We start from the raw sequence: 21,038 nt of genomic DNA, 5'->3' as shown, positions 1-21,038 counted from the left end.
TGATCCCCCAGAGTTTAAAACTGAACAACAGACGACCTGACAATGTACCATAATGATGGTCACTGGTTTCCGGAAATATGATGGTTGTTATGTTTATTATTGTTTTTGTTGAGTTTGTCATGTGTTTCTCATTCAGTAACTAAGTAGTGAGCGATCAGAAACCAAGGAAACCAAATAATAAGTTGCAAATGATTTTATATCTAAATATTTAATATAAATTATTCTTTATAAACTAGCTAACAGGAAAGTTGTGTTTTATTTCTTCCCCATGAGATGCTGTTTGGTGTTCTGCTCAGGCCTCAGGAGGATGATGAAACACTTGGGAGCGAACAGGCAGAAGAGCAGGCCGTAACTGGAGGCCAGGATGGCAAAGGTCTCCACTGCGTCGGTGTACTTCCCGGGAGAGCTGACGTACGCCGGGATGAACGACACCCACACGGCGCAGAAGATCAGCATGCTGAAGGTGATGAACTTCGCCTCGTTGAAGTTGCCGGGCAACTTGCGGGCCAGGAAGGCCAAGACGAAGCACAGGCAGGCCAGGAGGCTGATGTATCCCAGAACGCACCAGAACGCCAGGCTGGAACCCACGCTGCATTCTAGAATGATCTTGGAGCTTTGGTACTGGGAGTTCCTGGAGGGGAAGGGAGGGGCGTCTGTGAGCCAGGCTGTACAGATGATCACCTGGACCAGGGTGCAGCTGAAGATGATGACCCTCTGCTGCCTGGGCCCCAGCCACCTCATGATGTTGTTCCCGGGCCTGGTGGAGGTGAAGGCAGCCAGGACCACCAGGGTCTTGCCCAGGATGCAGGAGATGCAGAGGGAGAAGGTGATGCTGAAGGCCGTGTGACGCAGCATGCAGGACCAGGAAGTGGGCTCCCCCACAAAGACCAGCGCACACAGGAAGCAGAGAGTCAGGGAGATCAGGATGAAGAAACTCAACTCTGAGTTGTTGATACGGACGATGGGGGTGTTTATGTTGTGGAGGAAGACCCCCAGGACAGCTATGGTCAGACAAGCTCCCACTACGGCGATCACCGTCAGGGACAAGCCCATGGCGTCGTGGGACAGGAACTCCACTGTCTTGGGGATGCACCTGGTGCCATTGTCGTTCGACCAGAAGTCCTCAGGACAAACAGTGCACTCTATAGAATCTGGAGAGTTGGATATAAAGGGAGAGCGAGAGACAGAGAAAGAGAAAATGAGAAATAAACAATATGCTTCCTGAAATCTAAAATAATTTCAATCATTTCATAAATTCATGAAAACTTTGATCTCTAAACTGTACAGTAGCTATCAGTCCTGCTGGTTCACCTGTCTGATCACTGATCTTGCCGCTGTCACATGGTACACAGTCAAAGCAGCACAGAGGCTCCCCATGACGGACAGCCTTCCTGGATCCTGGAGCACAGCTGGAGCTGCACACAGACACCACTGCCTGGGACAGGGACACCAGGTCAACACCAACCACGCTGTGTGAGGAATCTATGGACATTGTTTCTATAGGACACGCTTTAACCTCCATAAAAGAATCATGGACAGGATCCCTGCGCCTGAAAGTTCAACAGACGTTGTTTATGTGATTTGAGGTGACTCACTAGTTTTTGTATCTTTGGAAACACAATGTAATTAAACTTTCTTACTTAGTGGTAATTTAATGAGTAATAAGTGAGTTATTCACTCACGTTCAAAACACAAACTTGATATCCTGTCAGGAAACACCAAAGAGAGAAACCTACACTTTTGCTCAGACTTATATCAAACTGCCAGTACAGAACTTGACCAGCTGGCATCTGATGCGAGTAAACACAGTGACAGCAGCTTGCCTGGTTCTGATGCCCCGCCCACACTATTGCCTCCTCCTGGATCACCAGCTCCTTCCCAGAATCCTTTGTTCCGTCAAACAGGCCGACCTTCACGAACCAGGGGTTTCCATCAGGGTTCCTCTGCCAGTTCATCAGGTCATAGGAGGGGATGGAGTCTCCTTTCAGGTCAAAGTTCACCTCCTCTCCAGATGCATTAAAGGACACTTCCTGGAGATAGTGCTGAAGCTGGCACAATGACAAGAGCACAAAAGGAAATGGCAGGTTTAACTGAAATCTTGGATTTTTCCCTGTGTTTCTGTTAGGTACTGTTGACGGACTTGACTCATGTTTGGTAAATTCCAGTCCTTCCCGTCCCTTAAGGTCAAAAACATTGTAATTAGTGGGGTCCTCAGGGAGTATAAGATATCACAGGGAGGGTTAGTGTGAGGTGATTGGCTGTGTTTGTGTATCACTTTGATCATTTGAGGAAGTCCCACAAAATCCAGAAGAATCATAGGAGAACCACTTTTTACCAAAAAGCATTTCAACATGCTTTCACAATGCTTACATTACAAGGGTAATGTAACATGTAATACAACACAGAAATTGTTGTATTACTAGTTTTGTAGTACTTTACACTGTCCAGGGCATACATATAAAAACCCAAATCGTTTTTAAACCAGGAACTGTTTCACATCGGCAGAGCGTTGACTTCATATGTGTAGTTTTCTCACAGATACCTGCCAGGGGTCAATGTTGCTGCTGAGAGCACAGGACTGGTTGAGGAAGGGCCCTGCACCAGGCTGGCAGCTGAGGAGGTTGTGGAGAGAGTGGGCGATGGCGTACACAGCCTTGTACACGTTATACGACACTCTGGGCCCAGAAAAGTCCATGTAGGCAGACTGTTGCTCCAGGAGAACCTCCTTACCTGTGCAGAGGGGCAGAGGGGCAGTGGAGGGGGGCAGAGGGGTGGTGGAGGGGAGCAGGGAAGGGAAGGGGTCACAGCCATACAGCTCTCCCCAGAGCTCCCTCACCAAGGGGTTGGAGGGGTATGTCTGGGGGTTCACCTTCCGCACAAACTCCCCAAGCCCTGGGACCCTCCCCTCGCGGACCGCAAAGCCCACCGTCCCATCCAGGAAGGGGAAGGCCTCCGCCAGAACCTTGGCGCTGACCCACGCCTCGCTGGCCACCCACTGGAGCCCCGGGATCTTCTGCTTCTCAAACTCCTGTAGGAAGGGGTACAACTCCCCCTCGCCCGAGAACACCACCACTACACGTGCCGAGGAAGTCCGCATCACCTCCAGGATCTGCAGCACCCGCTCACGGCTGTAATCTTTGGGGATCATCTCGCTGTAGGCCAGGCAGACGTCAGTGCCCTGGATCTCCCTCCGCAGGCCCTGCAGGGCGAAGCGCCCGTAGTCGTGGTCCTCCAGGACCACCCCGATCCACCGCCAGCCAAACTGCTGCAGCAGGCGAGCCAGGGCCTTCACCTGGTAGTCGTCGTTGGGAACCACGCGGAAGAAGGTTGGGAACTCCTTCCTGTTGCTGAGGCAGGAGCAGGTGGAGAAGTAGCTTATCTGAAGGGCAGAAACACATGGATGTTGGGTAAATGAATAATGAATGAGTGCCTGTTCGTAAGGCAAACTCCTCAAAGTGTCATAATCTCTTTGTCAAAACTAAAGATACTTTTAGGCACTTCCTCAAGTAAACGTGACAACACTGGCCAGGAAGTCAAATCCCCTTTAAAGAGCAGGAACATTCTCCAGGAACTAAACACTAAATACAAACTGATAATGTCTGACATTTACAGGAAGTAAAACGTATCTACACACTCCTGTTCACCAACCAGAACTCACCATGGGGATTCTGAACGGCTGCAGAGTTCTGGACACGACGATGGACTGTGAAGAACCAGACTCCCCGACCAGCGCCACCAGACGTCCGGTACCAGAACACAGGGGGCTGTTCTCCTCCCCTGGTCCGTTCAGCGAAGACAGAGCCGCCCTGAGGGCCGTGATGGGCGTGGCACACGAGTCAAAAATCTTGTACCCCAGCGTGTGGTTGGGCAGAAACTCCTGGTTCTGGTTGATCTGCTCCACGGCCAGCCTCAGGGTCTGAGCCCAGCGGAACGCTCTCGGGTCAAACCTGCTCACATGCAGGCGAACACACACACACACAGATACCGACATACATACAGACACACATATACAGACACACACACAGATGAGCCAACAGAGATTAAATGCATCTGGCCACGGACTATCACACTCAATGTTTCTCCCCTCAAGCTTTCAGGCTTCTAACCAGCAACCTCTCTACTCAAGGAACATCAGCACTCTAACACTTTACATTTATAAAATGAAACATATAAATATAATAATATAATATTTACACACATCTCCCGGTACACATAACCAGTGTTTTAACGCTATGTTGCTTTTGGTACTTTTTATTGCCGGAGCTACATTCCTTGCTGTTTTCAGTAATATTGCTGCTTTGCCCAGTGTTTTGAATTGACATTTTCTCTTTCATGTATTTGAATGCATACTATGTGGCTGTCAAATCAAATCAAATCAAATTTATTTGTATAGCCCTTTTTACACGCAAGCATGTCACAGAGGGCTTCACATGCGCCCATAGAACTGCCCCTCAACCAACCTTAACCCTCAAGGAAGACAAGGAAAAACTCCCAGAAAAACTCCCACCGGGAGAAAAAATGGAAGAAACCTTGGGAGGAGCAATTCAGAGAGGGATCCCCTCCTCCAGAGACGGTTGGTAAGACTTGTCATAAGAATTTAATTGCCCAGAATGACAAGCTTTTTATCTGCCAATGAGAGTAAAATATCTTTCACTGACTTTAAACAGTATGTTGAAACAACAGTCAGAAAAGAGGGATAGAGGGATGAAGGTGTAACCAGAGCAACCAGCACATGGTTCACGCCAGGAAATCAAAACACGTCGCCTGACAGCTTCAACACATTAACAATATGACCAGACCATCCTCACTTTCCCCACAGCATTCCACACACTAACGACAATATGTTATCAATAGGACCCGGACCAGAACCACTCTTCCTATAGTATTTGAACCCCAGCATTTCCACATCTCAGTCTGTTGGGCACACTGTGTCCTCACAGATCTAACAAGGCGACACTTGTTAGAGACGTTGACATTACCGGTAATCTACAGAAACATGATCTCACTGTAAAGGCCTCTTGTCAGAGCATGGGAAAGAACACACACACAGGATTAAGTCTTTCTGAAAGACAACTCCCACCATGAAAGAAAAACAAAGAACACAAAAGGATCTTGATCCTAACAGTCCAGATGGTCTCACCCATGGCACAGGGCCTTCTTGGGCACGGAGGTGTAGTTTGTGATGGGCAGCTCCACCCGGTAGTGGAGGGGGAAAATCCCCCCGATCATAAAGTGTCCAGCAGCCTGGAAGCCCGGCAGCTGGAACGCCCCGTGGGTGGAGCAGGGTGGTGGGGTCGAGGGCTGGGTGGTGCTGCCTGGAAGAGGTGAGGCAGAGATGGAGGACAGGAGGAGACACCACGGCAACAGAGGCATCCTGGCTGGTGGTACCTGTGATGCACACAGGTGTGTTGTGGTGTAGATGTGATGCACACTCAGTTGTGTTGTGGTGTAGACCCCTAGTAGGTGGCAGGTGGTACCTGTGATGCACACTGGGAACAGAAGATATTCTGTCTTCCCAGACTGGTCTGGTTGGAAGTGACCTGGCGCTGGGAGGAGAGCGGTTTTATACCCCTGGCTTTCGTCATTGTCTGTAATTACTGTTTGGTGACACCCTGGGTTGTGCGTCAGGAACAGACTCTGAACAGTCAGCATCTCTTAACCCTTTCTAACTAAATGATTTATGAACACAGAGGGGGTGATGATTTAATAAAGGTACATTACATGAACGTTGTGATGACGGGAAATATCAACCGATTGTTGAATTTGTAAAAATTATATTTTTCAAATATGGGGAGAAAAACAAAGACAAAAAATGGCATGGGGTGTCCTTACATTTTCAGATTACTAAAGGACAAACACAACTGACATTAGGCTACAGGGTGTTATCACTGAAAACATCTGACTGCGGCTAGCCATTTCGCAGTTTTAGCTAGCTAGCAACTAGACAATATATTAACAATATGTGTAAATATGAAATATTGAATTATATTATATTGGGTGGTGGGCCGTTATCGGCGTTAACGTGCTGCGTTAATGTGAGAATTATAGGGCGATTAAAAAAATATCGCCGTTAATCTATTCTCCAAATTGGGTTGGGAGCTGGGTCTATACTATGCAAGCTATGATGACTTTCACCTTGATATTTTTGCGCGGATGTATACCTATGGCATGAAATTAGTGCCAGGAGAGCGAGCTCTGTAAAAACGATTTGTAACTTTCAAAAAAGATTTGTGTACTTGCAAAAAAAGATTTGTGTCTCTGTAGAAAATGATTTGTGTACTTGCAAAAAAAAGTTGTGTGTCTCCGTAGAAGAAGGCAAGATTTGTGTACTTGCAAAAAAGTTTTGTAACTTGCAAAAAAGATTTGTGTCTCCGTAGAAAAAAGCGGGAACACTGCTCCCAAAACCATCTAAGCCAATCAAATATAGCCATTTCTGTTGTCCATTATCATTGGACATTTTCATCTGTCTACCACACATAGAACGTCAGCAAATAAAAGTTAAACCAAACAGTGAAGTTATGAGTGATTTATTACAGTCAGCATGGTAATGAACAAGACTAAAAGCAAACTGACACCAAAAGCAGCACATGAAGTCGTAACACTGTAACGTAGATCAGCCTACATGACCATACAGACTGAGGCTGTACGATCTATTTTGAGCTGTAAATTACTTTCCTTGGAGGGTTTTTACGCATCACATGTTTCTTAGTATTGTGCTCTGGTTTCATGAAAATAATGTAACACTTTGGCGCAAAAATGCAAATCAACAACCCAAATGCAGAAGACAGGATGGCAAAGATCTCTACCGCTACGGTCACCTTCCCAGGAGAGCTGACATAAGATGGGATAAAGGTGATCCAGACAGCACAGAAAATCAACATGCTGAAGGTGATGAACTTGGCTTCATTGAAGTTATCAGGCAGCTTTCGGGCCAGGAAAGCCAGGACCAAGCATGTTCCAGCCAGAAAGCCTATGTACCCCAACACAGCATAGAACGCAACCTCCGAACCAGGATTACACTCCAGAACAATCTTTTTATTGCTGTATCGGAAAACCTTGTCAGCGAAAGGCGGGTTGAGATTAAGCCAGAGGACACAGATGAATATCTGGACGAACGTGCATGAACATACGATGACTCTCTGCTGGGCTGGGCCAAACTTCCCCGCCATGTTGCTGCCGGGCAGGGTCGCTCTGAACGCAGTCACCACAATTATGGTCTTGCCCAGAATGCAGGATATACACAGGGCAAAGGTCACTCCAAAAGCCGTGTGGCGCAGCATGCAGGTGAGGGTGGTGGGCTTGCCCAGGAAGGGCAGAGGGCAGAGGAAGCACATGAAGAGAGAAAACAAGAGCAGGGAGCTCAGCTCAAAGTTACTTGCCTTTATCACAGGCGTGTCTCTGTAGTGGATGTAAACTGACATTGTGGCCAATGACAGACAAGCACCTAGCAGGGAGATCACAGTAAGAGCTATTCCCATTGGTTCGCTGTAGGATAAAAACTCAATGGTTTTCTGAATGCAGTTATCCCTCCTCTTGTTGGACCAATACTCCCGAGGACAGGGGTCGCAGTCTACAGCACCTGAGGAACACACACAAGTAACACATACACTTTCCGACAAAAACAGGTTCATGGTAGGAAATATATATTACAAATTACCTCTAGACTCTTTGCGTCCATCAGATTATACATTTGGGGGGGAAGGTGTAGCTCAGTGGTTAAGTTCAAATCTCCCCTGTACTGTGCGTTGCCTTGAATAAATGCATCTGCTAAATTAATCCTTTATATACTATGATTTTGTTTTTCACACAGTAGAGTCAGATAGGTTTCTCACTGTATAGTGCAACACTAACATATGCAGTACCTGTAGAGTGCAACACTAACATATACAGTACCTGTATAGTGCAACACTAACATATGCAGTACCTGTATAGTGCACTGTAATGCATACTGTACCATATAGGGCAACACCGTAATGTATACTGTACTGTGTATGCTTGGTACCTGTGGAGTTGGCTATAGTTCCTTCAGGACAGGGGATGCAGTCAAAGCAGCAGACAGGCCGGCCTTTAACCTGAGCCTTCCTGGTCCCCGGGGGGCAAACGGCAGAACATGCTGCTGTTGGAATCTAGAAAGAACAGGGTATTTATATTGAAGGGCAATTAGAATCAGTTTGACAGGTAGTAGGAAGTGATATGTGAGTTACTGTAATTGTCGAACTGTGTCTGGTACCTAAGATGTGGTTACTTTACACTGTGTCTGGTAGCTGAGATGCTACTTTACAGTATGTCTGGTAGCTGAGATGTTACTTTACACTGTGCCTGGTACCTGAGATGATACTTTACACTGTGTCTGGTAGCTGAGATGTTACTTTACACTATGTCTGGTAGCTGAGATGTTACTTTACACTGTGTGTGGTAGCTGAGATGTTACTTTACACTGTGTCTGGTAGCTGAGATGTTACTTTACACTGTGTGTGGTAGCTGAGATGTTACTTTACACTGTGTGTGGTAGCTGAGATGTTACTTTACACTGTGTGTGGTAGCTGAGATGTTACTTTACACTGTGTCTGGTAGCTGAGACCCCCTCCCCCGGGACGAAGGAGCGAGTGGCACGAACACAGCCGCACACTTTTTTTGCACAGCAGAGGGGGCCATCTTGGCAGAAAATGCCGTCCCTAACTTTGTTGCGCCCCGGGAGGCTGCCCGGGAGGCCTAAAACCGCCCCTGGAACTACAGCATGTACATCTGATCCTTGATTTTGTTCTGTATACAGCATAACTGCCCTTCTAAATGCACAATATGTGCTTAGTTTTGAATAAACAATTTTGCTAAATTAATACAAAAGTACAAAAATGAACGAAACCAAAAATAAATGCACAGTACCATGTGACCTGTTCCCCAGACGATGTCTTCTTCCTGGATGCTGAGCTTGTAGCTCCCATCGGACGCGGAGCCAAAGTGACCCACAGTCACATGATCCACCTGCCCCTCCGTCAGCTGCCAGTTGATGATGTCATAGGAGGGGGGCGGGTCCCCGTTCTTATCGAAAAACACGGCTTCCCCAAATGGGTTGGTGAGTTTCACCTTCTGCAGCTGGTCACTGACCTGTACAGCCAGAGTTTAAAAACACACGAGTCATGTGGTGCTTCTGAAAATGACACAAAATAAAAATTATAATTATATATTTTTACTTAAATGAGGTGGTGTAGCTCAACTGTATCCCTAACTGTCTGAATCATTCATGTAAATACAGCACTTCTGTTTGTGGATGTCCTCACCTGTTTGGGCTGAATCTGAGACACATTCACACAAGGTATCACCGGGCTTTCCCCGTACGCCTGGCAAAATATGAGGTTATGGAGGGCGTGTGCGATGGCGTACACGGCGTTGTAGACGTTGTATGCCACCCTCAGCTGTGACACGTTGAAGAACACGTTGCTGGAACCTGCTAGGGTTTCCGTTCCGCTGCACCACTTTACGTCCCTGGCCCCGGCACCAGCCGCCTGGACCTTCCCTGGCGCCAGCGGCCGACACCCCGCCATGATCTCCCAGAAGTCCCTGATAAAACCGGCGCTGGAGTCCACGTACGGACTGATGCCCCGGAGGAACGGTTCGAACCTGGGAATGGCTGCCTTGCGCACCACAAAGCCGATCGTCCCCCCGAAGGATCGGTAGATCTCCGGGGTGGAGGGCCGCGCAGCGGTGATCCAGGCCTCGCTGGCGATCCACTGGATCCCTGTGATGTTCTGCAGGACCACCTCCTGCATGAGGGGGTACAGGTCGCCCTCTGGAACGAACGCCAGAATGACTTTGACCATGGACTGCTTGATGGTGTCCACCACGTCCAGGATCCTGGCCCTGGTGTACGTCCGTAACACCGTCCCCACAAATGCGATGCACACGCCTTGCTTCTGCACCTCCTTGGTGAACGCCAGGACGCCGTTCCGGCCATAGTCGTTGTCTGAATGGAGCGCACCAATCCAGGTCCAGCCGAACCGGCGGACCAGGGCAGCGAGAGCCTTGGCTTGGTAGAAGTCACTGGGGATCGTGCGGAAAAACGTGGGGTACTTTTCCCTGTCACTCAGACAGGCACAGGTGGAGAAGTAACTGACCTGCCATCATGACAAGGAGAGACATGAGATGAGAGATGAGAGAGATGAGCCCAGCGAGGATAGCACTTTCTTTGAAAAGTAAATCTGTGGATGATCTACACATGCTCAGTATAGTATACTCAATACACTATCAACAAATGGTTGATTACTTTCATGTGACCCTCACTCTCATCTTAACCAGCTGAGTTGCATTTGCATTCGTTCTATTGTGGTTTCTCAAAATCAAGTGTGAAATTGAACAGACTTTATCCAAAACAATGACATAGGGAAATCATTTGACACAGAACACATTCCAGTAATATCTCAGTGCTTGGATATACGAGTTTGAGAAATAACCAGCAATGACCTGCTGAAAGGACAAAGAAATACATGAAATACAAACTCAGAACATCTTTACAGACGATCACAGAACACAGAATGATCATTTTACAGAGTCATCTACGGGACTTGAGCTGAGACAGAGACACCAGACGTGCCTCTGTCTCAGCTGTGTTCCTGTCGTAGCGACACCTGACACTTCTCACCGTGGGCACCCTGAAGGGGCCCAGAGTGGAGGCCACAGCCAGCGACTGAGAGGAGCCGGATTCTGCGATGAGAGCAGCCACAGGAGGGCACAGGGCACCAGGGTCCTCTGACCGGCTGACCAAAGTCACAGCCGCGCGCAGGACGTTGGTGGGAGACGCACAGGAGTCAAGGATCCTGTACGGGGGCATGGGTAGAGCATAGTGGTTAGAGCATTTGACTCCAGATTAAGGGGCATGGGTAGAGCATAGTGCTCAGAGCATTTGACTGCAGATCAAGGGGTTGCAGGCTCTAATCCCTGCCTGTGCATCGCTTTTGGATTTAAGCAGTCTGCTGATTGAATACAATAATGAATGGTGTGAAATGAGCTTGCCTGTAACCCAGGGATATGTTGGGCAGCAGGAGGTTGTCCTCGTTGATTTCTTCAATTGCGAAGATCATTACCTGGGTCCAGCGGAAGGCACGCAGATCAAACCTTCAAAAAGAAATTGTTTGAAAAGTTGATCATAGATTTTAGATATGAAAGCTCACTTTTACTGACAGAAAAAAAAATGACGAGTGAACAGCCATGATTATCAGAAATAAAAGTAATTGCATTAAAAAGTAGTTTTTTACTGAGAACTGAGGAATCCATACACAACTATAAACTAAACATCAAACACGTAAACGTCTGGACGACAATCTGGACGTGAATAAGACCAGACTCACCCCACACAGCTGACGTCAGGAGGCTTTACCATGTAGGAGATGTTGCTCTGCTCCTGTTTGTTGGACACGGGAAAAATGCCCCCGATCGTTATGTCTCCTGGCTTGAATAACCTCTGCATGTTGAACTTACCCAGCACTTCACAGCCAGAGGCAGAGCCAGAGGCAGAACTCAGGGACAGAACTGCCAAAGAGCAGAGGAAGCACCATTCTTTTCGACACATGTCTGTTCACTGTTCTGTGAGGAAGATCCAGGTGAATTCTCATTCTTATAGTCCTATTCCTCCATGGTACGTCTGTCAGCGTCTGAACAGAAAAGGGAGGAGCACTCTTTGGAAACCATGCTTGGTATGGACCCTTAGGACAGCTTTGGATTGACACACACATTCACACACAAGCGTACACATGAACACACACATACACATAAATAAACACACACAGGACTAGTACAGGCTGACAATGTTACAGCCTTGTATTTTTGGGTTATTGAAGCTATTTAAATGACTTACATGGGCTCTGGGCAGACTGTGGGATAATGAACCACTGTCCACTGGCCAAGCTGATAAGAAGAATAAGAATGTGTTTAATAAGTCCATCAAACCATGTTAGCCTCTGTTTTACTCTACCTTAATCTAAAAAAGTCCTTCCCTGTATTCAGTTACGCCACCATGTGGGCAAAAATGTAATCTCAGTGATGACGTACATAGTAAGCTACAGTAGCTACTGGAGGCAACATGAACACATCTTAGTACATTATTTACTTTTCATTTGACTGTCGATGGCAACACTTTAAATCTGGGAAATGCCAACTGTTTGATATGTAACACACCTCTAGCAGAAGTTCACGAACACAAGGCCCTGTGCGCACTGCATATTGTTAGCTAGCTAGCCTAGCTAATGGTACAGCTTAAATCCTATATAGCTAAAGCTAGCCTAGCTTGAACTAGCTACTTTTACTGGGTGAGTTAGATAAACCTTACCTTCGTAGTTGTCTATGTAGCTCGAAACTTACAATTTGAACCCTTTCCCCCCTTGCATGAAGGGCAGTAACTGCTCACTACCGGAAGTAATGGACTTGGGTTTAGCAATATGCGGAAGTGATGCGTGCATGGTGAATTGACCTATCGCAAAAGCCACGCCCCAAAACGGCTTTGACCAATCCTACCTCAGCTGCTGGTCACTACTTGAAGAAGCTCTGTCAAGCTTTTGGTCGATAAGAAATTAACGGAAGAAACGGTCGTGGACGATAATGGGGTCTGTAATGTTGGCGAGTTTGAATGGACGATAATGAGGCCGCTTTAGCCTGGCTCTGCCATATGGAACTAGAAAGCTGATGAATATATCATATCTGATTTATTTGTATGCCGAATTTAAAACATCTGAATTATTTTGATCCAGAAATACACATTTCTGAAATTCAGATTAGGGGAATTCAGATTATTGAAATTCAGATTGCTGAAATTCAGACTGCGGAAACATTTTAAATTGTCAGTTTCTCTGATCAATCACCTAGGCTACAAAGCATTAACAACGTAACCATAGCTATGAATGTAACAGTAAAATGATTCAGTTTACGTCACGCGAACCTTGAGCACAGGCGACTGTTTGCCGAAGTATAAATGCAGCAGCCTGAGCGACACTTTTCTTTTTCGGCGACCATTTCAAAAGTGTCGGTGACATAAGTCTAAATTAGGCTTTAGGATATGATGAACTTTATTGTTCCGCTCAGGGAATTTTTTTTCGGACTCTGCTGTGCGTCATGAATGCCTTGATAGTCACAATGACAACAAACAATACATCCTCAGCCATAACAGGATCAATTGTTACATAACAGTATTGCACATATCCAATAACATAACACAGACATACACCCAGGGGCGTTTCTACACGGGGGCCTACAGGGGCCAGTGCCCCTGTAAAAAAGTACCTACCTGCCCCCCCCCTGTGGCCCCCCTGAGCTGACTGAATAAAAAAACTGTTTTTTTTTACACGTTTTTCTTCTTCTAGTAGTCTTTATGAAACGAGGAAGGGATATTGCTGCCTTTTTTGTCCCAGTAAATAAAAAAGTAAAAGTAAAGAGAAACATATCAAAGTATTGAGAGCTGAGGAACTAGAAGAGGGAGTGCCAGAGCCTTTTGTATGATTTTAATGTAAAGCAAAATTAAAGTATTTAATGTTTAAATATCATTTGTGTCCGTATTTAATGTGCCCCTCGGATTAAACACTGGCCCCCCCTTGGCCCCCCCAGTAAAATGTGTCTAGAACCGCCACTGCATACACCTCATAATAATACATGCTAAAAGATCACTGTAATAAAAGCACTGTAAAAATTATTACATAGACTTCAGCCTCAAGCAGCATTGAGAAATTTAATGGAAGTTGGAACAAATTAGTTCTTAAAACAGTTGAGAATGCAGTAAGGGACTCTATATCGCCTCCCCGAGGGTAGAAGGTCATACTCTGAATGGAGAATGTGTGAAGGGTCATTTACTACTCTCCGGGCTTGGGCAACAGATTGTTGATTAATAGACTGCAAGGTCTGGTAGCTACTTTTTCCAATGACCTTCATGGCTGTGTGCACCAGACGAGCGAGTTTAGTTTTCAGTTTTGCGGTGAAGTTGCCATACCAGGATGACATCCCATATCTGATTGAACTCTCCAGCACTGCCTGGTAGAATAAAACCATGAAGCTTTTGTTCATCCTATATACCCTCAGTCTACGTAGAAAATACAATCTCTGGTGTAGACGAGAACACAAGATGTCAACATGCACATGCCAACTAGAAGTGTCATCTAAGTGAACTCCAAGATATTTATAGGAGCTGATCTGCTCAATGGGTGAGTCGTGTATAATACCTGTAACTCATCTTCATAATTTCAGCAGTGTGATATCAATTTCTACATCAATATGTACAGTAATAGTGTGGTTTGGAGATTGTTTGTGTATCACTGTACTCCCTAAGAGACTGCACTGATGTATTATCTGACAGACTAGGAGGGCATGGAGAAACGAATAACATGTTATTGGTAGAAAAACGAATCGGTTCACATTGCTCAGCATGTATAAAGGGTGTGTCCTCTGACAGAGACTGCAGTTTGAGGAGGAGAGAGACTCTGAGATGAGACTGTTGGGACTCATCATTCTTGGTTTACTGGCAAAGACTCAGTCAGACAGTTCAGCATGCAGACTGATAGGACAGACAGGTTATGTAGAGCTAGCTAAAGATGGGGACCTTCTAGTTGGAGGAATATTCACATTTGAGACAAGAAGGAAAAAAGTTGACTATGGCTACAAGAAGCCACCAATTGAGTACTGCGAAGAGTATGTTTTTGTCTTTTACCTATGTGTCAATGGATAGTGATCTATGAATGTATCTGCATGTAATTAATGATGCTCGATCACTAGGAGGGGAGTTATTTTTCAGTTTATTTGATTGTTCATATTAAATTATGAAATTGCTCTGACTTCCTTCTCCAGGAGGAATAACAGGGAGCTGAAGTTTGCCCGAACGTTGATATTCACCGTGGAGCAGATCAACAGCAGCCCCCAGCTTCTTCCAGGAGTGACTCTGGGCTACAGGATCTACAAGGCCTGTGGGTCCAACCACCTGATGAGGGCTGGCTTGGAGGCAGTCAACGGGGCTGAGCAGGGCTGTGGCAGTGGCAGAGTGCAGGCTCTGCTGGGACACTCCTCCTCTGGACCTAGTGGGGATATCAACAGAGCTATCGGCCCTCTACATGTACCACAGGTGAGATGGTTAAACCTGCTTTGAAATGTGTCTAAAGAATCTCCACTAAATCATCTGTTACATTTACTTTGACCTAATACAGTCCAAGCAAGATTTACAAAGTAAATCCACTTAATTTCTAGTCAAATTTTCACTGAATATTCTGTCTATTTGTAGGTGGTCTATAGCATGTTTAATATGTTTATTTTCCCTGTTAACAGATCAGTCACCTTGCCACTTGCGCTTGTCTAAGTGACAAGAAACAATATCCTTCTTTCTTCAGAACAGTGCCCAGTGATCAGTTCCAAGTCATAGCCCTTGTGCAACTCATGAAGCATTTTGGCTGGAGCTGGGTGGGAATTGTTTATTCTACTGAGACATACTCTGTTGAAGGAACTGTTGAATTCATAAAGGAAGCAAAGAAAGAGGGAATCTGTGTTGAGTACACAGAATTGTTCCAGAAAATAGATACTGTTAATTTCAACAAAATAGTAGAGACAATCACACATTCTACCTCCAGGGTGGTGCTGGTGTTTATGTCCCTTTCATACACACAGGATTTTCTAAAGAAGGTAGGAAGGAATGTTACTGGGAAACAGTTGATTGGCAGTGAATCGTGGATCACAACAGCAAGCTTGGCATTGGAGAGCGGGAGTGTCTTACAAGGGGCGATGGGCTTTGCCATCCCTGAGTCTGACATCCCTGGGCTGAACGAGTTCCTGCTGAGTCTGAAGCCATCAGACGCACCTCAGAGTTCTCACATCAGGGTTTTCTGGGAGGACGTGTTTCACTGCAGCTTCTCCCCCTCTAACACCTCCAAGCTGTGTACCGGCTCAGAGGACCTGAGGACAGTCGTCAACGATTACACAGACACAACGGAGACCAGGACTGTCAACAATGTTTACATGGCTGTTTACGCAGTAGCACACGCCCTCCATAACCTACTGCAGTGTGAAAACGGGTTAAATCCCACCACCGGGAGGAGCTGTATCAACAAGACTGAGGTCATGCCTCAACAGGTGAAAATATAGAGGAGAAACTAACCCTACTTTTGTTCATTTCCTTTCATATCTTTAGGTGACATTCAGCTCCAATGAATTGTTTGTCTTCATGCAGGTGCTGGAGCAGCTAAGGTTGGTGAACTTCACAACGCAGAATGGGAATAAGGTGTCCTTTGATGCAAACGGAGACTCGGTGGCCCAGTATGACTTGGTTAACTGGCAGATAGGAGAAGATGGCTCTGCTAACATTGTCAACATCGGCAGATACGACGGATCCAAACCAGATGGACAGAAATTTCTTATAAAAGACAATTTTAAAATAGTGTGGGGTGGAAACCATGCTGAGGTACAACAATGTGATTGTAATGACTGCAAACAACAGTTGTGGCAGTTGTGTACATTGAATAGGCAACTAAACAGTTCTATTACAGGTAGAAAAACAGCATGGTCACAAGATATAATTTAATGAAAAATAAAAACAATGGAACCATGCTTTTCTATTTTTGCTGTATACTTAGGATTAGCTGACACTAACCCTTATTGAAATGTTGTGTCTGGAAGGTTCCCAGATCGGTGTGCACAGAGCCTTGTCCTCCTGGGACTCGGAAGGCCACCAACAAAAGGAAGCCAGTGTGCTGCTTTGACTGCCTTATCTGCCCAGAGGGAGCGATCAGCAACCAGACAGGTACCTGGCTGTTTCTATTGAAGATGCCGTTCATTTACCGTCACAAATCTCTGGGAATGTTCCTAAACTGATGATGTATTTATACATTTGTTTTACCATTTGTTGAACAGATTCTTCAGACTGTTTCCTGTGCCCTCCAGAGTCCTGGCCGAATGAAAACCAAGACATGTGCGTTTTAAAACCCATTGAATTCCTCTCCTTTGAAGAAATAATGGGGACTCTGTTAACATTGTTTTCATGCTTTGGTGTGTTTTTGTCAGTGCTTATGTCAATAATTTTTGTGGTTCACAAACACACCCCAATAGTCAGGGCCAACAACTCAGAGCTCAGCTTCTTGCTCCTCTTCTCCCTGACTCTGTGTTTCCTGTGTTCTCTCACCTTCATCGGCCGGCCCTCTGAGTGGTCCTGTATGCTGCGCCACACGGCGTTTGGGATCACCTTTGTCCTCTGCATCTCTTGTGTTCTGGGGAAGACTATAGTGGTGCTGATGGCCTTCAGGGCTACACTTCCAGGAAGTGATGTCATGAAATGGTTTGGGCCTTTACAGCAGAGACTCAGTGTCCTGGCTTTCACTCTCATCCAGGTCCTGATCTGTGTGCTGTGGTTAACACTCTCCCCTCCTTTCCCCTTTAAGAACATGGAACATTTTAATGACAGGGTCATTCTAGAATGTGCCTTAGGTTCTGCTGTGGGCTTCTGGGCTGTGCTGGGGTATATAGGACTCCTGGCTCTCTTGTGCTTTGTCCTGGCTTTCCTGGCCCGAAAGCTGCCTGATAACTTCAATGAAGCCAAGTTCATCACCTTCAGCATGTTGATATTCTGTGCTGTCTGGATCACCTTTATCCCAGCTTATGTCAGCTCTCCTGGGAAGTTCACGGTAGCTGTGGAGATCTTTGCCATCCTGGCCTCCAGTTTTGCTTTGTTGATATGCATATTTGTGCCTAAGTGCTTCATCATAGTTTTCAAGCCAAAACTAAATTCAAAGAAACATTTGATGACAAAGATGCCATCTAAACACATTTAAATCATGAAAGGCTGGATTATAGACAAGGTGCCCAGCCAATACTGTTATAGTGAACTGATACTAATGTGAATTTACTGATGTCAGTTGGCCTAAACCACAATTCCTCATCTGTCAAAAACCACAAGTTACAACATATTCTACATATTTAATAAACATTTTGTGTTTGGAGTTAGTTTCAGTGACTCGTATTTCTTGTATTTATTATTGTTAGCTCCTTGGCTTTGAGGTGGTGTAATCAAAACTACAAATATCTCATAGAATATGAATTTTGTATGTTCCTTTTTGTAAAATACTAATTTTTATAAACCAGTTTAACTGTAGTATAATTCAAAAAAAGTTCTTATTTTTGTTCTGTTAATGTTAGCATGCTAGTTAACGTAGATCTCAATGCCTGATAATAAGTGGTGATTAAAGTCGAGATGAAATTTTGGGAGAAACTTCCATATTTTGACCTATTTCCAAAAGAAACAGGATGGAAGCAAATCAGTGACATAATGTTTTGAATTTTAAACAGGCATTGAATAGCTACTTACTTAATATTGAAATTTAAACACCACCAAATTTGTTGGTTTTGAATTCACCTCTTTAAAATTGAAATCTGAATATATTTGTGTAAAAAAAAAAATCTGATTTGTATAACGGGTAGGTCTACTACTGTAAACTGCTGTATACGTAGCATACTGTACCAGGTTAGTGTAAGTGATTCTTTTTGGAGTAATACTACCAGATCAAGGAGAAACTGATTGCAATATGCAGTGGATATATTCAGAATATTCAAATCAACAAGGAAGGAGACATATCAATAATTAAAGCAAATCATACTGTACTACACTACAGTACAGTAGTACTAGTAGAGGGTCAAGGTTAAACTGCTTAAGTGATTAAAGCGAATCAATTCGTAATTCGTTGTTATGGCGTCATGTTCAAGTTTATAATCTAATATTCAGAATTAAAATAGGCAGTTTGATGTTTCCAGCACAGACAGTAAGTAAGCGTAACTGCTCGCTACCGGAAGTACTGGACTTGGGTTATGCAATATGTGGATGAGATGTGTTTTTGTGTGTCTATAAGTTTGAGTGTCTTTTTATAGTCCTTAAATAAATAAAATAAATTGGGGTTATCTCTCCTAAATGTACATTTATGTATGTGAAATTTACCATATAAAATAAACAAATGTAAGGGCGTATGTAAGTTTCTATTTATTTTTTATTAACATACCAAATGCACGTATCACAAATGTAACAACATGAGAAACATCAACTTTTCTCAGTGGTACAAATAGAAAGGAAAAGTAACCACTAACATAAAAATTGCCAGAGATACACAGGCAAGTTAAGGTGTAAATGTCAGTTGGTCTTTCCTCAACGTGCCAAGCGTATCTATTGGCGTTTTGGTCATGATGAATTAAAGGCAAAATGCCATTTTAAAATGAGTAAGAATTGTAATAATAATTTACCAACAGTAGGCCTATATATAAATATGTTGACATGTATTTATTTGTCATCAGAGAATGAGTTCTTCTTACCCCAAATGAAGGAGGTCAAGTACCTCAGGGTCTTGTTCGCAAGTGAGGGGAGAATGGAGTGAGAGGTTGGACGGAGAATCGGGGCAGCGGGGGCCCTGAAGGCCATCAGTACCAGTATAGTCTTCCCCCAGAACACAAGAGATGCAAAGGACAAATGTGATCATTAGCATAGAATCCTATGTACATCGTTGATTGTCATTTTGGGAAGACAACCCAAACTTGTAAAACCGACATTTTGAGTTTGAGAACTAAGGTAACGGTGATCAATCCTACCTCAGCTACCAGTCAATAGACCAATTATTTGTTTGTAAACATTCTGGATGCGCGCAATGTGGCTGCAGAAAACCGGGAAAGGATAGCATTTTTTATGGCAAAAGGACCACACGGATAATACAAATAGTTAGATTTAAAACAACCAAAAAGGTCGAGGAGGACAGCCTTTAAAAGAGAAAGCGATTACCCATTAATCTGTCGCATCAGAATTTTGATTTGGGTCACGAAGGTCTTGAAATTTGAGTGAGAATGTCGCCCGGTACAGACCGCATAGTCGAGCGGCAACCATGTCTTCACGTCATGTCATAAAGTTCGTAATTTTACAGTTTTACAGTCAATTTTACATTTAAAAATCGAGCAGGGCAGCTTTCAAGAGATTTGGGAATTCTGCTTTTAGCCAGCTGGTCCAATTGTTTTTCTGATTTGTTTAAACTGGCTATCTGAGTGAGACTGCATCCCGTTACACTGTTTTGACGTTAGCTTCAGTCAGACTCGCTCACTGGCAGTGTGCAAAATGTTGTATTTCACTCCATTCTACACCAGAAGGACTGCCTAATGTAGATATGAGCCTGATGAAGATAGCCAGCATCTCAGATTTCTTTAAGCGAGCCTGTTTAATTTGTCATCTGCCTGAGAAAGCGACCTGGCTAGTTTTGTCCGATCACTTGGTCAGGCTATTTTTTAAGGGTCTCGGGGTCAAGTGACTTTTGTGCATAGACAAGTGAAACGTAAATGTATTTGTCCAAAGGCCAAGAGCCTCAAAAAGTTAATATCAAGCCCTGCAATCCAGTGGCCAGAGATATATGATGACCTGATCAACACTCCAAGTGTAATAGACCAGGGAGATGTTCGTCTTTTGCAACCGACATGCGCACTTGAGACTGCTTGACAGTTGTGTGATGTAGGGTGATAATTGGTCTATAGTCGAGCTACATACGTAGTGTTGGAGTGTGGCTGATTAGTAATCTGTTGTCATGGTCTAGCTAAAGCTTACGCTATGTTAGATGTGAGATAATATTCGCAACACTGGATTTTCAATGATTTACTTACTAGTATGATTAACTATTGCTAATATTATCATACTAGTAGTCGTGGCTAGGTACTATGGAGGACTACATGTGCCAAAATTAAATACATACATAAATAAATACATAAATAAATACTTAAATAAATAAATACTTAAATAAATAAATACTTAAATAAATAAATAGACATCTCTTAAGTGATGTTATTGTTAACATGTGGCCTGTTCACAGTCACGTTTATTGAAGCAAGCGCATGATCAGGTAGAGGGTCAGAGAAGTGTGTGCGTCTTGGTTGTGCCAGGCTGCCAGCACCGTTCTACAGCTCCACACCAGGCATAAACCATTACAGGTTACGTTTTAGGGCCATTTAAACATGTTCAGGAAAAAACTGTGTTTTATAAAGCCTAAAACACTGCAGTTCCAAGAGGACAGTTCTAT

At 44.6% G+C, this 21,038-nt stretch overlaps 3 protein-coding genes across 4 annotated transcripts; 1 reads left to right on the top strand and 2 right to left on the bottom strand.

Moving 5' to 3' along the window:
• Nucleotides 1-255: 255 nt before the first annotated feature.
• On the bottom strand, nt 256-5,916 carry LOC124489211 (extracellular calcium-sensing receptor-like). The gene is made up of 8 exons (XM_047051899.1): nt 5,904-5,916; nt 5,141-5,315; nt 3,659-3,947; nt 2,856-3,379; nt 2,543-2,771; nt 1,848-2,048; nt 1,312-1,435; nt 256-1,151 (listed from the first exon to the last, which is right to left on the bottom strand). The coding sequence occupies exons 1-8, from the start codon at nt 5,914-5,916 to the stop codon at nt 256-258; spliced, it is 2,451 nt and encodes an 816-aa protein (XP_046907855.1).
• Nucleotides 5,917-6,519: 603 nt separating this feature from the next.
• On the bottom strand, nt 6,520-12,413 carry LOC124489206 (extracellular calcium-sensing receptor). 2 transcript variants are annotated; one of them, XM_047051895.1, is made up of 10 exons: nt 12,320-12,413; nt 11,849-11,898; nt 11,473-11,645; nt 11,343-11,395; nt 11,008-11,109; nt 10,637-10,811; nt 9,279-10,112; nt 8,884-9,105; nt 8,003-8,126; nt 6,520-7,579 (listed from the first exon to the last, which is right to left on the bottom strand). In XM_047051895.1, the coding sequence occupies exons 4-10, from the start codon at nt 11,372-11,374 to the stop codon at nt 6,651-6,653; spliced, it is 2,418 nt and encodes an 805-aa protein (XP_046907851.1). In that variant the 5' UTR covers nt 11,375-11,395; nt 11,473-11,645; nt 11,849-11,898; nt 12,320-12,413; the 3' UTR covers nt 6,520-6,650. The 2 variants fall into 2 exon arrangements, with proteins under 2 accessions (XP_046907851.1, XP_046907850.1); XM_047051894.1 differs by having other exon boundaries at nt 11,343-11,645.
• Nucleotides 12,414-12,588: 175 nt separating this feature from the next.
• Nucleotides 12,589-19,177, top strand: LOC124489210 (extracellular calcium-sensing receptor-like). The gene is made up of 7 exons (XM_047051898.1): nt 12,589-12,593; nt 14,818-15,088; nt 15,289-16,086; nt 16,184-16,414; nt 16,630-16,753; nt 16,864-17,757; nt 19,140-19,177. Exons 1-7 carry the CDS (start codon nt 12,589-12,591, stop codon nt 19,175-19,177), a joined length of 2,361 nt encoding a protein of 786 aa, XP_046907854.1.
• The last annotated feature ends 1,861 nt before the right edge of the window (nt 19,178-21,038 follow it).

This window comes from Hypomesus transpacificus, unplaced genomic scaffold (genome assembly GCF_021917145.1).
Source record: "Hypomesus transpacificus isolate Combined female unplaced genomic scaffold, fHypTra1 scaffold_186, whole genome shotgun sequence".
NCBI classification, from domain to species: Eukaryota; Metazoa; Chordata; class Actinopteri; order Osmeriformes; family Osmeridae; genus Hypomesus; species Hypomesus transpacificus.
The sequence above is the reverse complement of the archived record's forward strand: the minus strand, read 5'-3'. Positions and strand labels throughout refer to the sequence as shown.

What these genes read in the sequence shown, in the direction of transcription:
- LOC124489211 (XM_047051899.1), bottom strand. An exon ending in GCAACATTGACCCCTGGCAG is followed by an intron (nt 2,049 to 2,542) that starts GTATCTGTGAGA and finishes TCATTGTGCCAG; the next exon opens with CTTCAGCACTATCTCCAGGA. An exon ending in CAAGATCAGTGATCAGACAG is followed by an intron (nt 1,152 to 1,311) that starts GTGAACCAGCAG and finishes CCAACTCTCCAG; the next exon opens with ATTCTATAGAGTGCACTGTT.
- LOC124489210 (XM_047051898.1), top strand. An exon ending in GGGGTGGAAACCATGCTGAG is followed by an intron (nt 16,415 to 16,629) that starts GTACAACAATGT and finishes TGTGTCTGGAAG; the next exon opens with GTTCCCAGATCGGTGTGCAC. An exon ending in GAAACATTTGATGACAAAGA is followed by an intron (nt 17,758 to 19,139) that starts TGCCATCTAAAC and finishes TTGGTCTTTCCT; the next exon opens with CAACGTGCCAAGCGTATCTA.
- LOC124489206 (XM_047051894.1), bottom strand. Translation starts at nt 11,563, where the DNA reads ATGTGTCGAAAAGAATGGTGCTTCCTCTGCTCTTTGGCAGTTCTGTCC. An exon ending in GCCCCTTCAGGGTGCCCACG is followed by an intron (nt 10,113 to 10,636) that starts GTGAGAAGTGTC and finishes TCATGATGGCAG; the next exon opens with GTCAGTTACTTCTCCACCTG. An exon ending in TCTGGGGAACAGGTCACATG is followed by an intron (nt 8,127 to 8,883) that starts GTACTGTGCATT and finishes TGTTCTTTCTAG; the next exon opens with ATTCCAACAGCAGCATGTTC.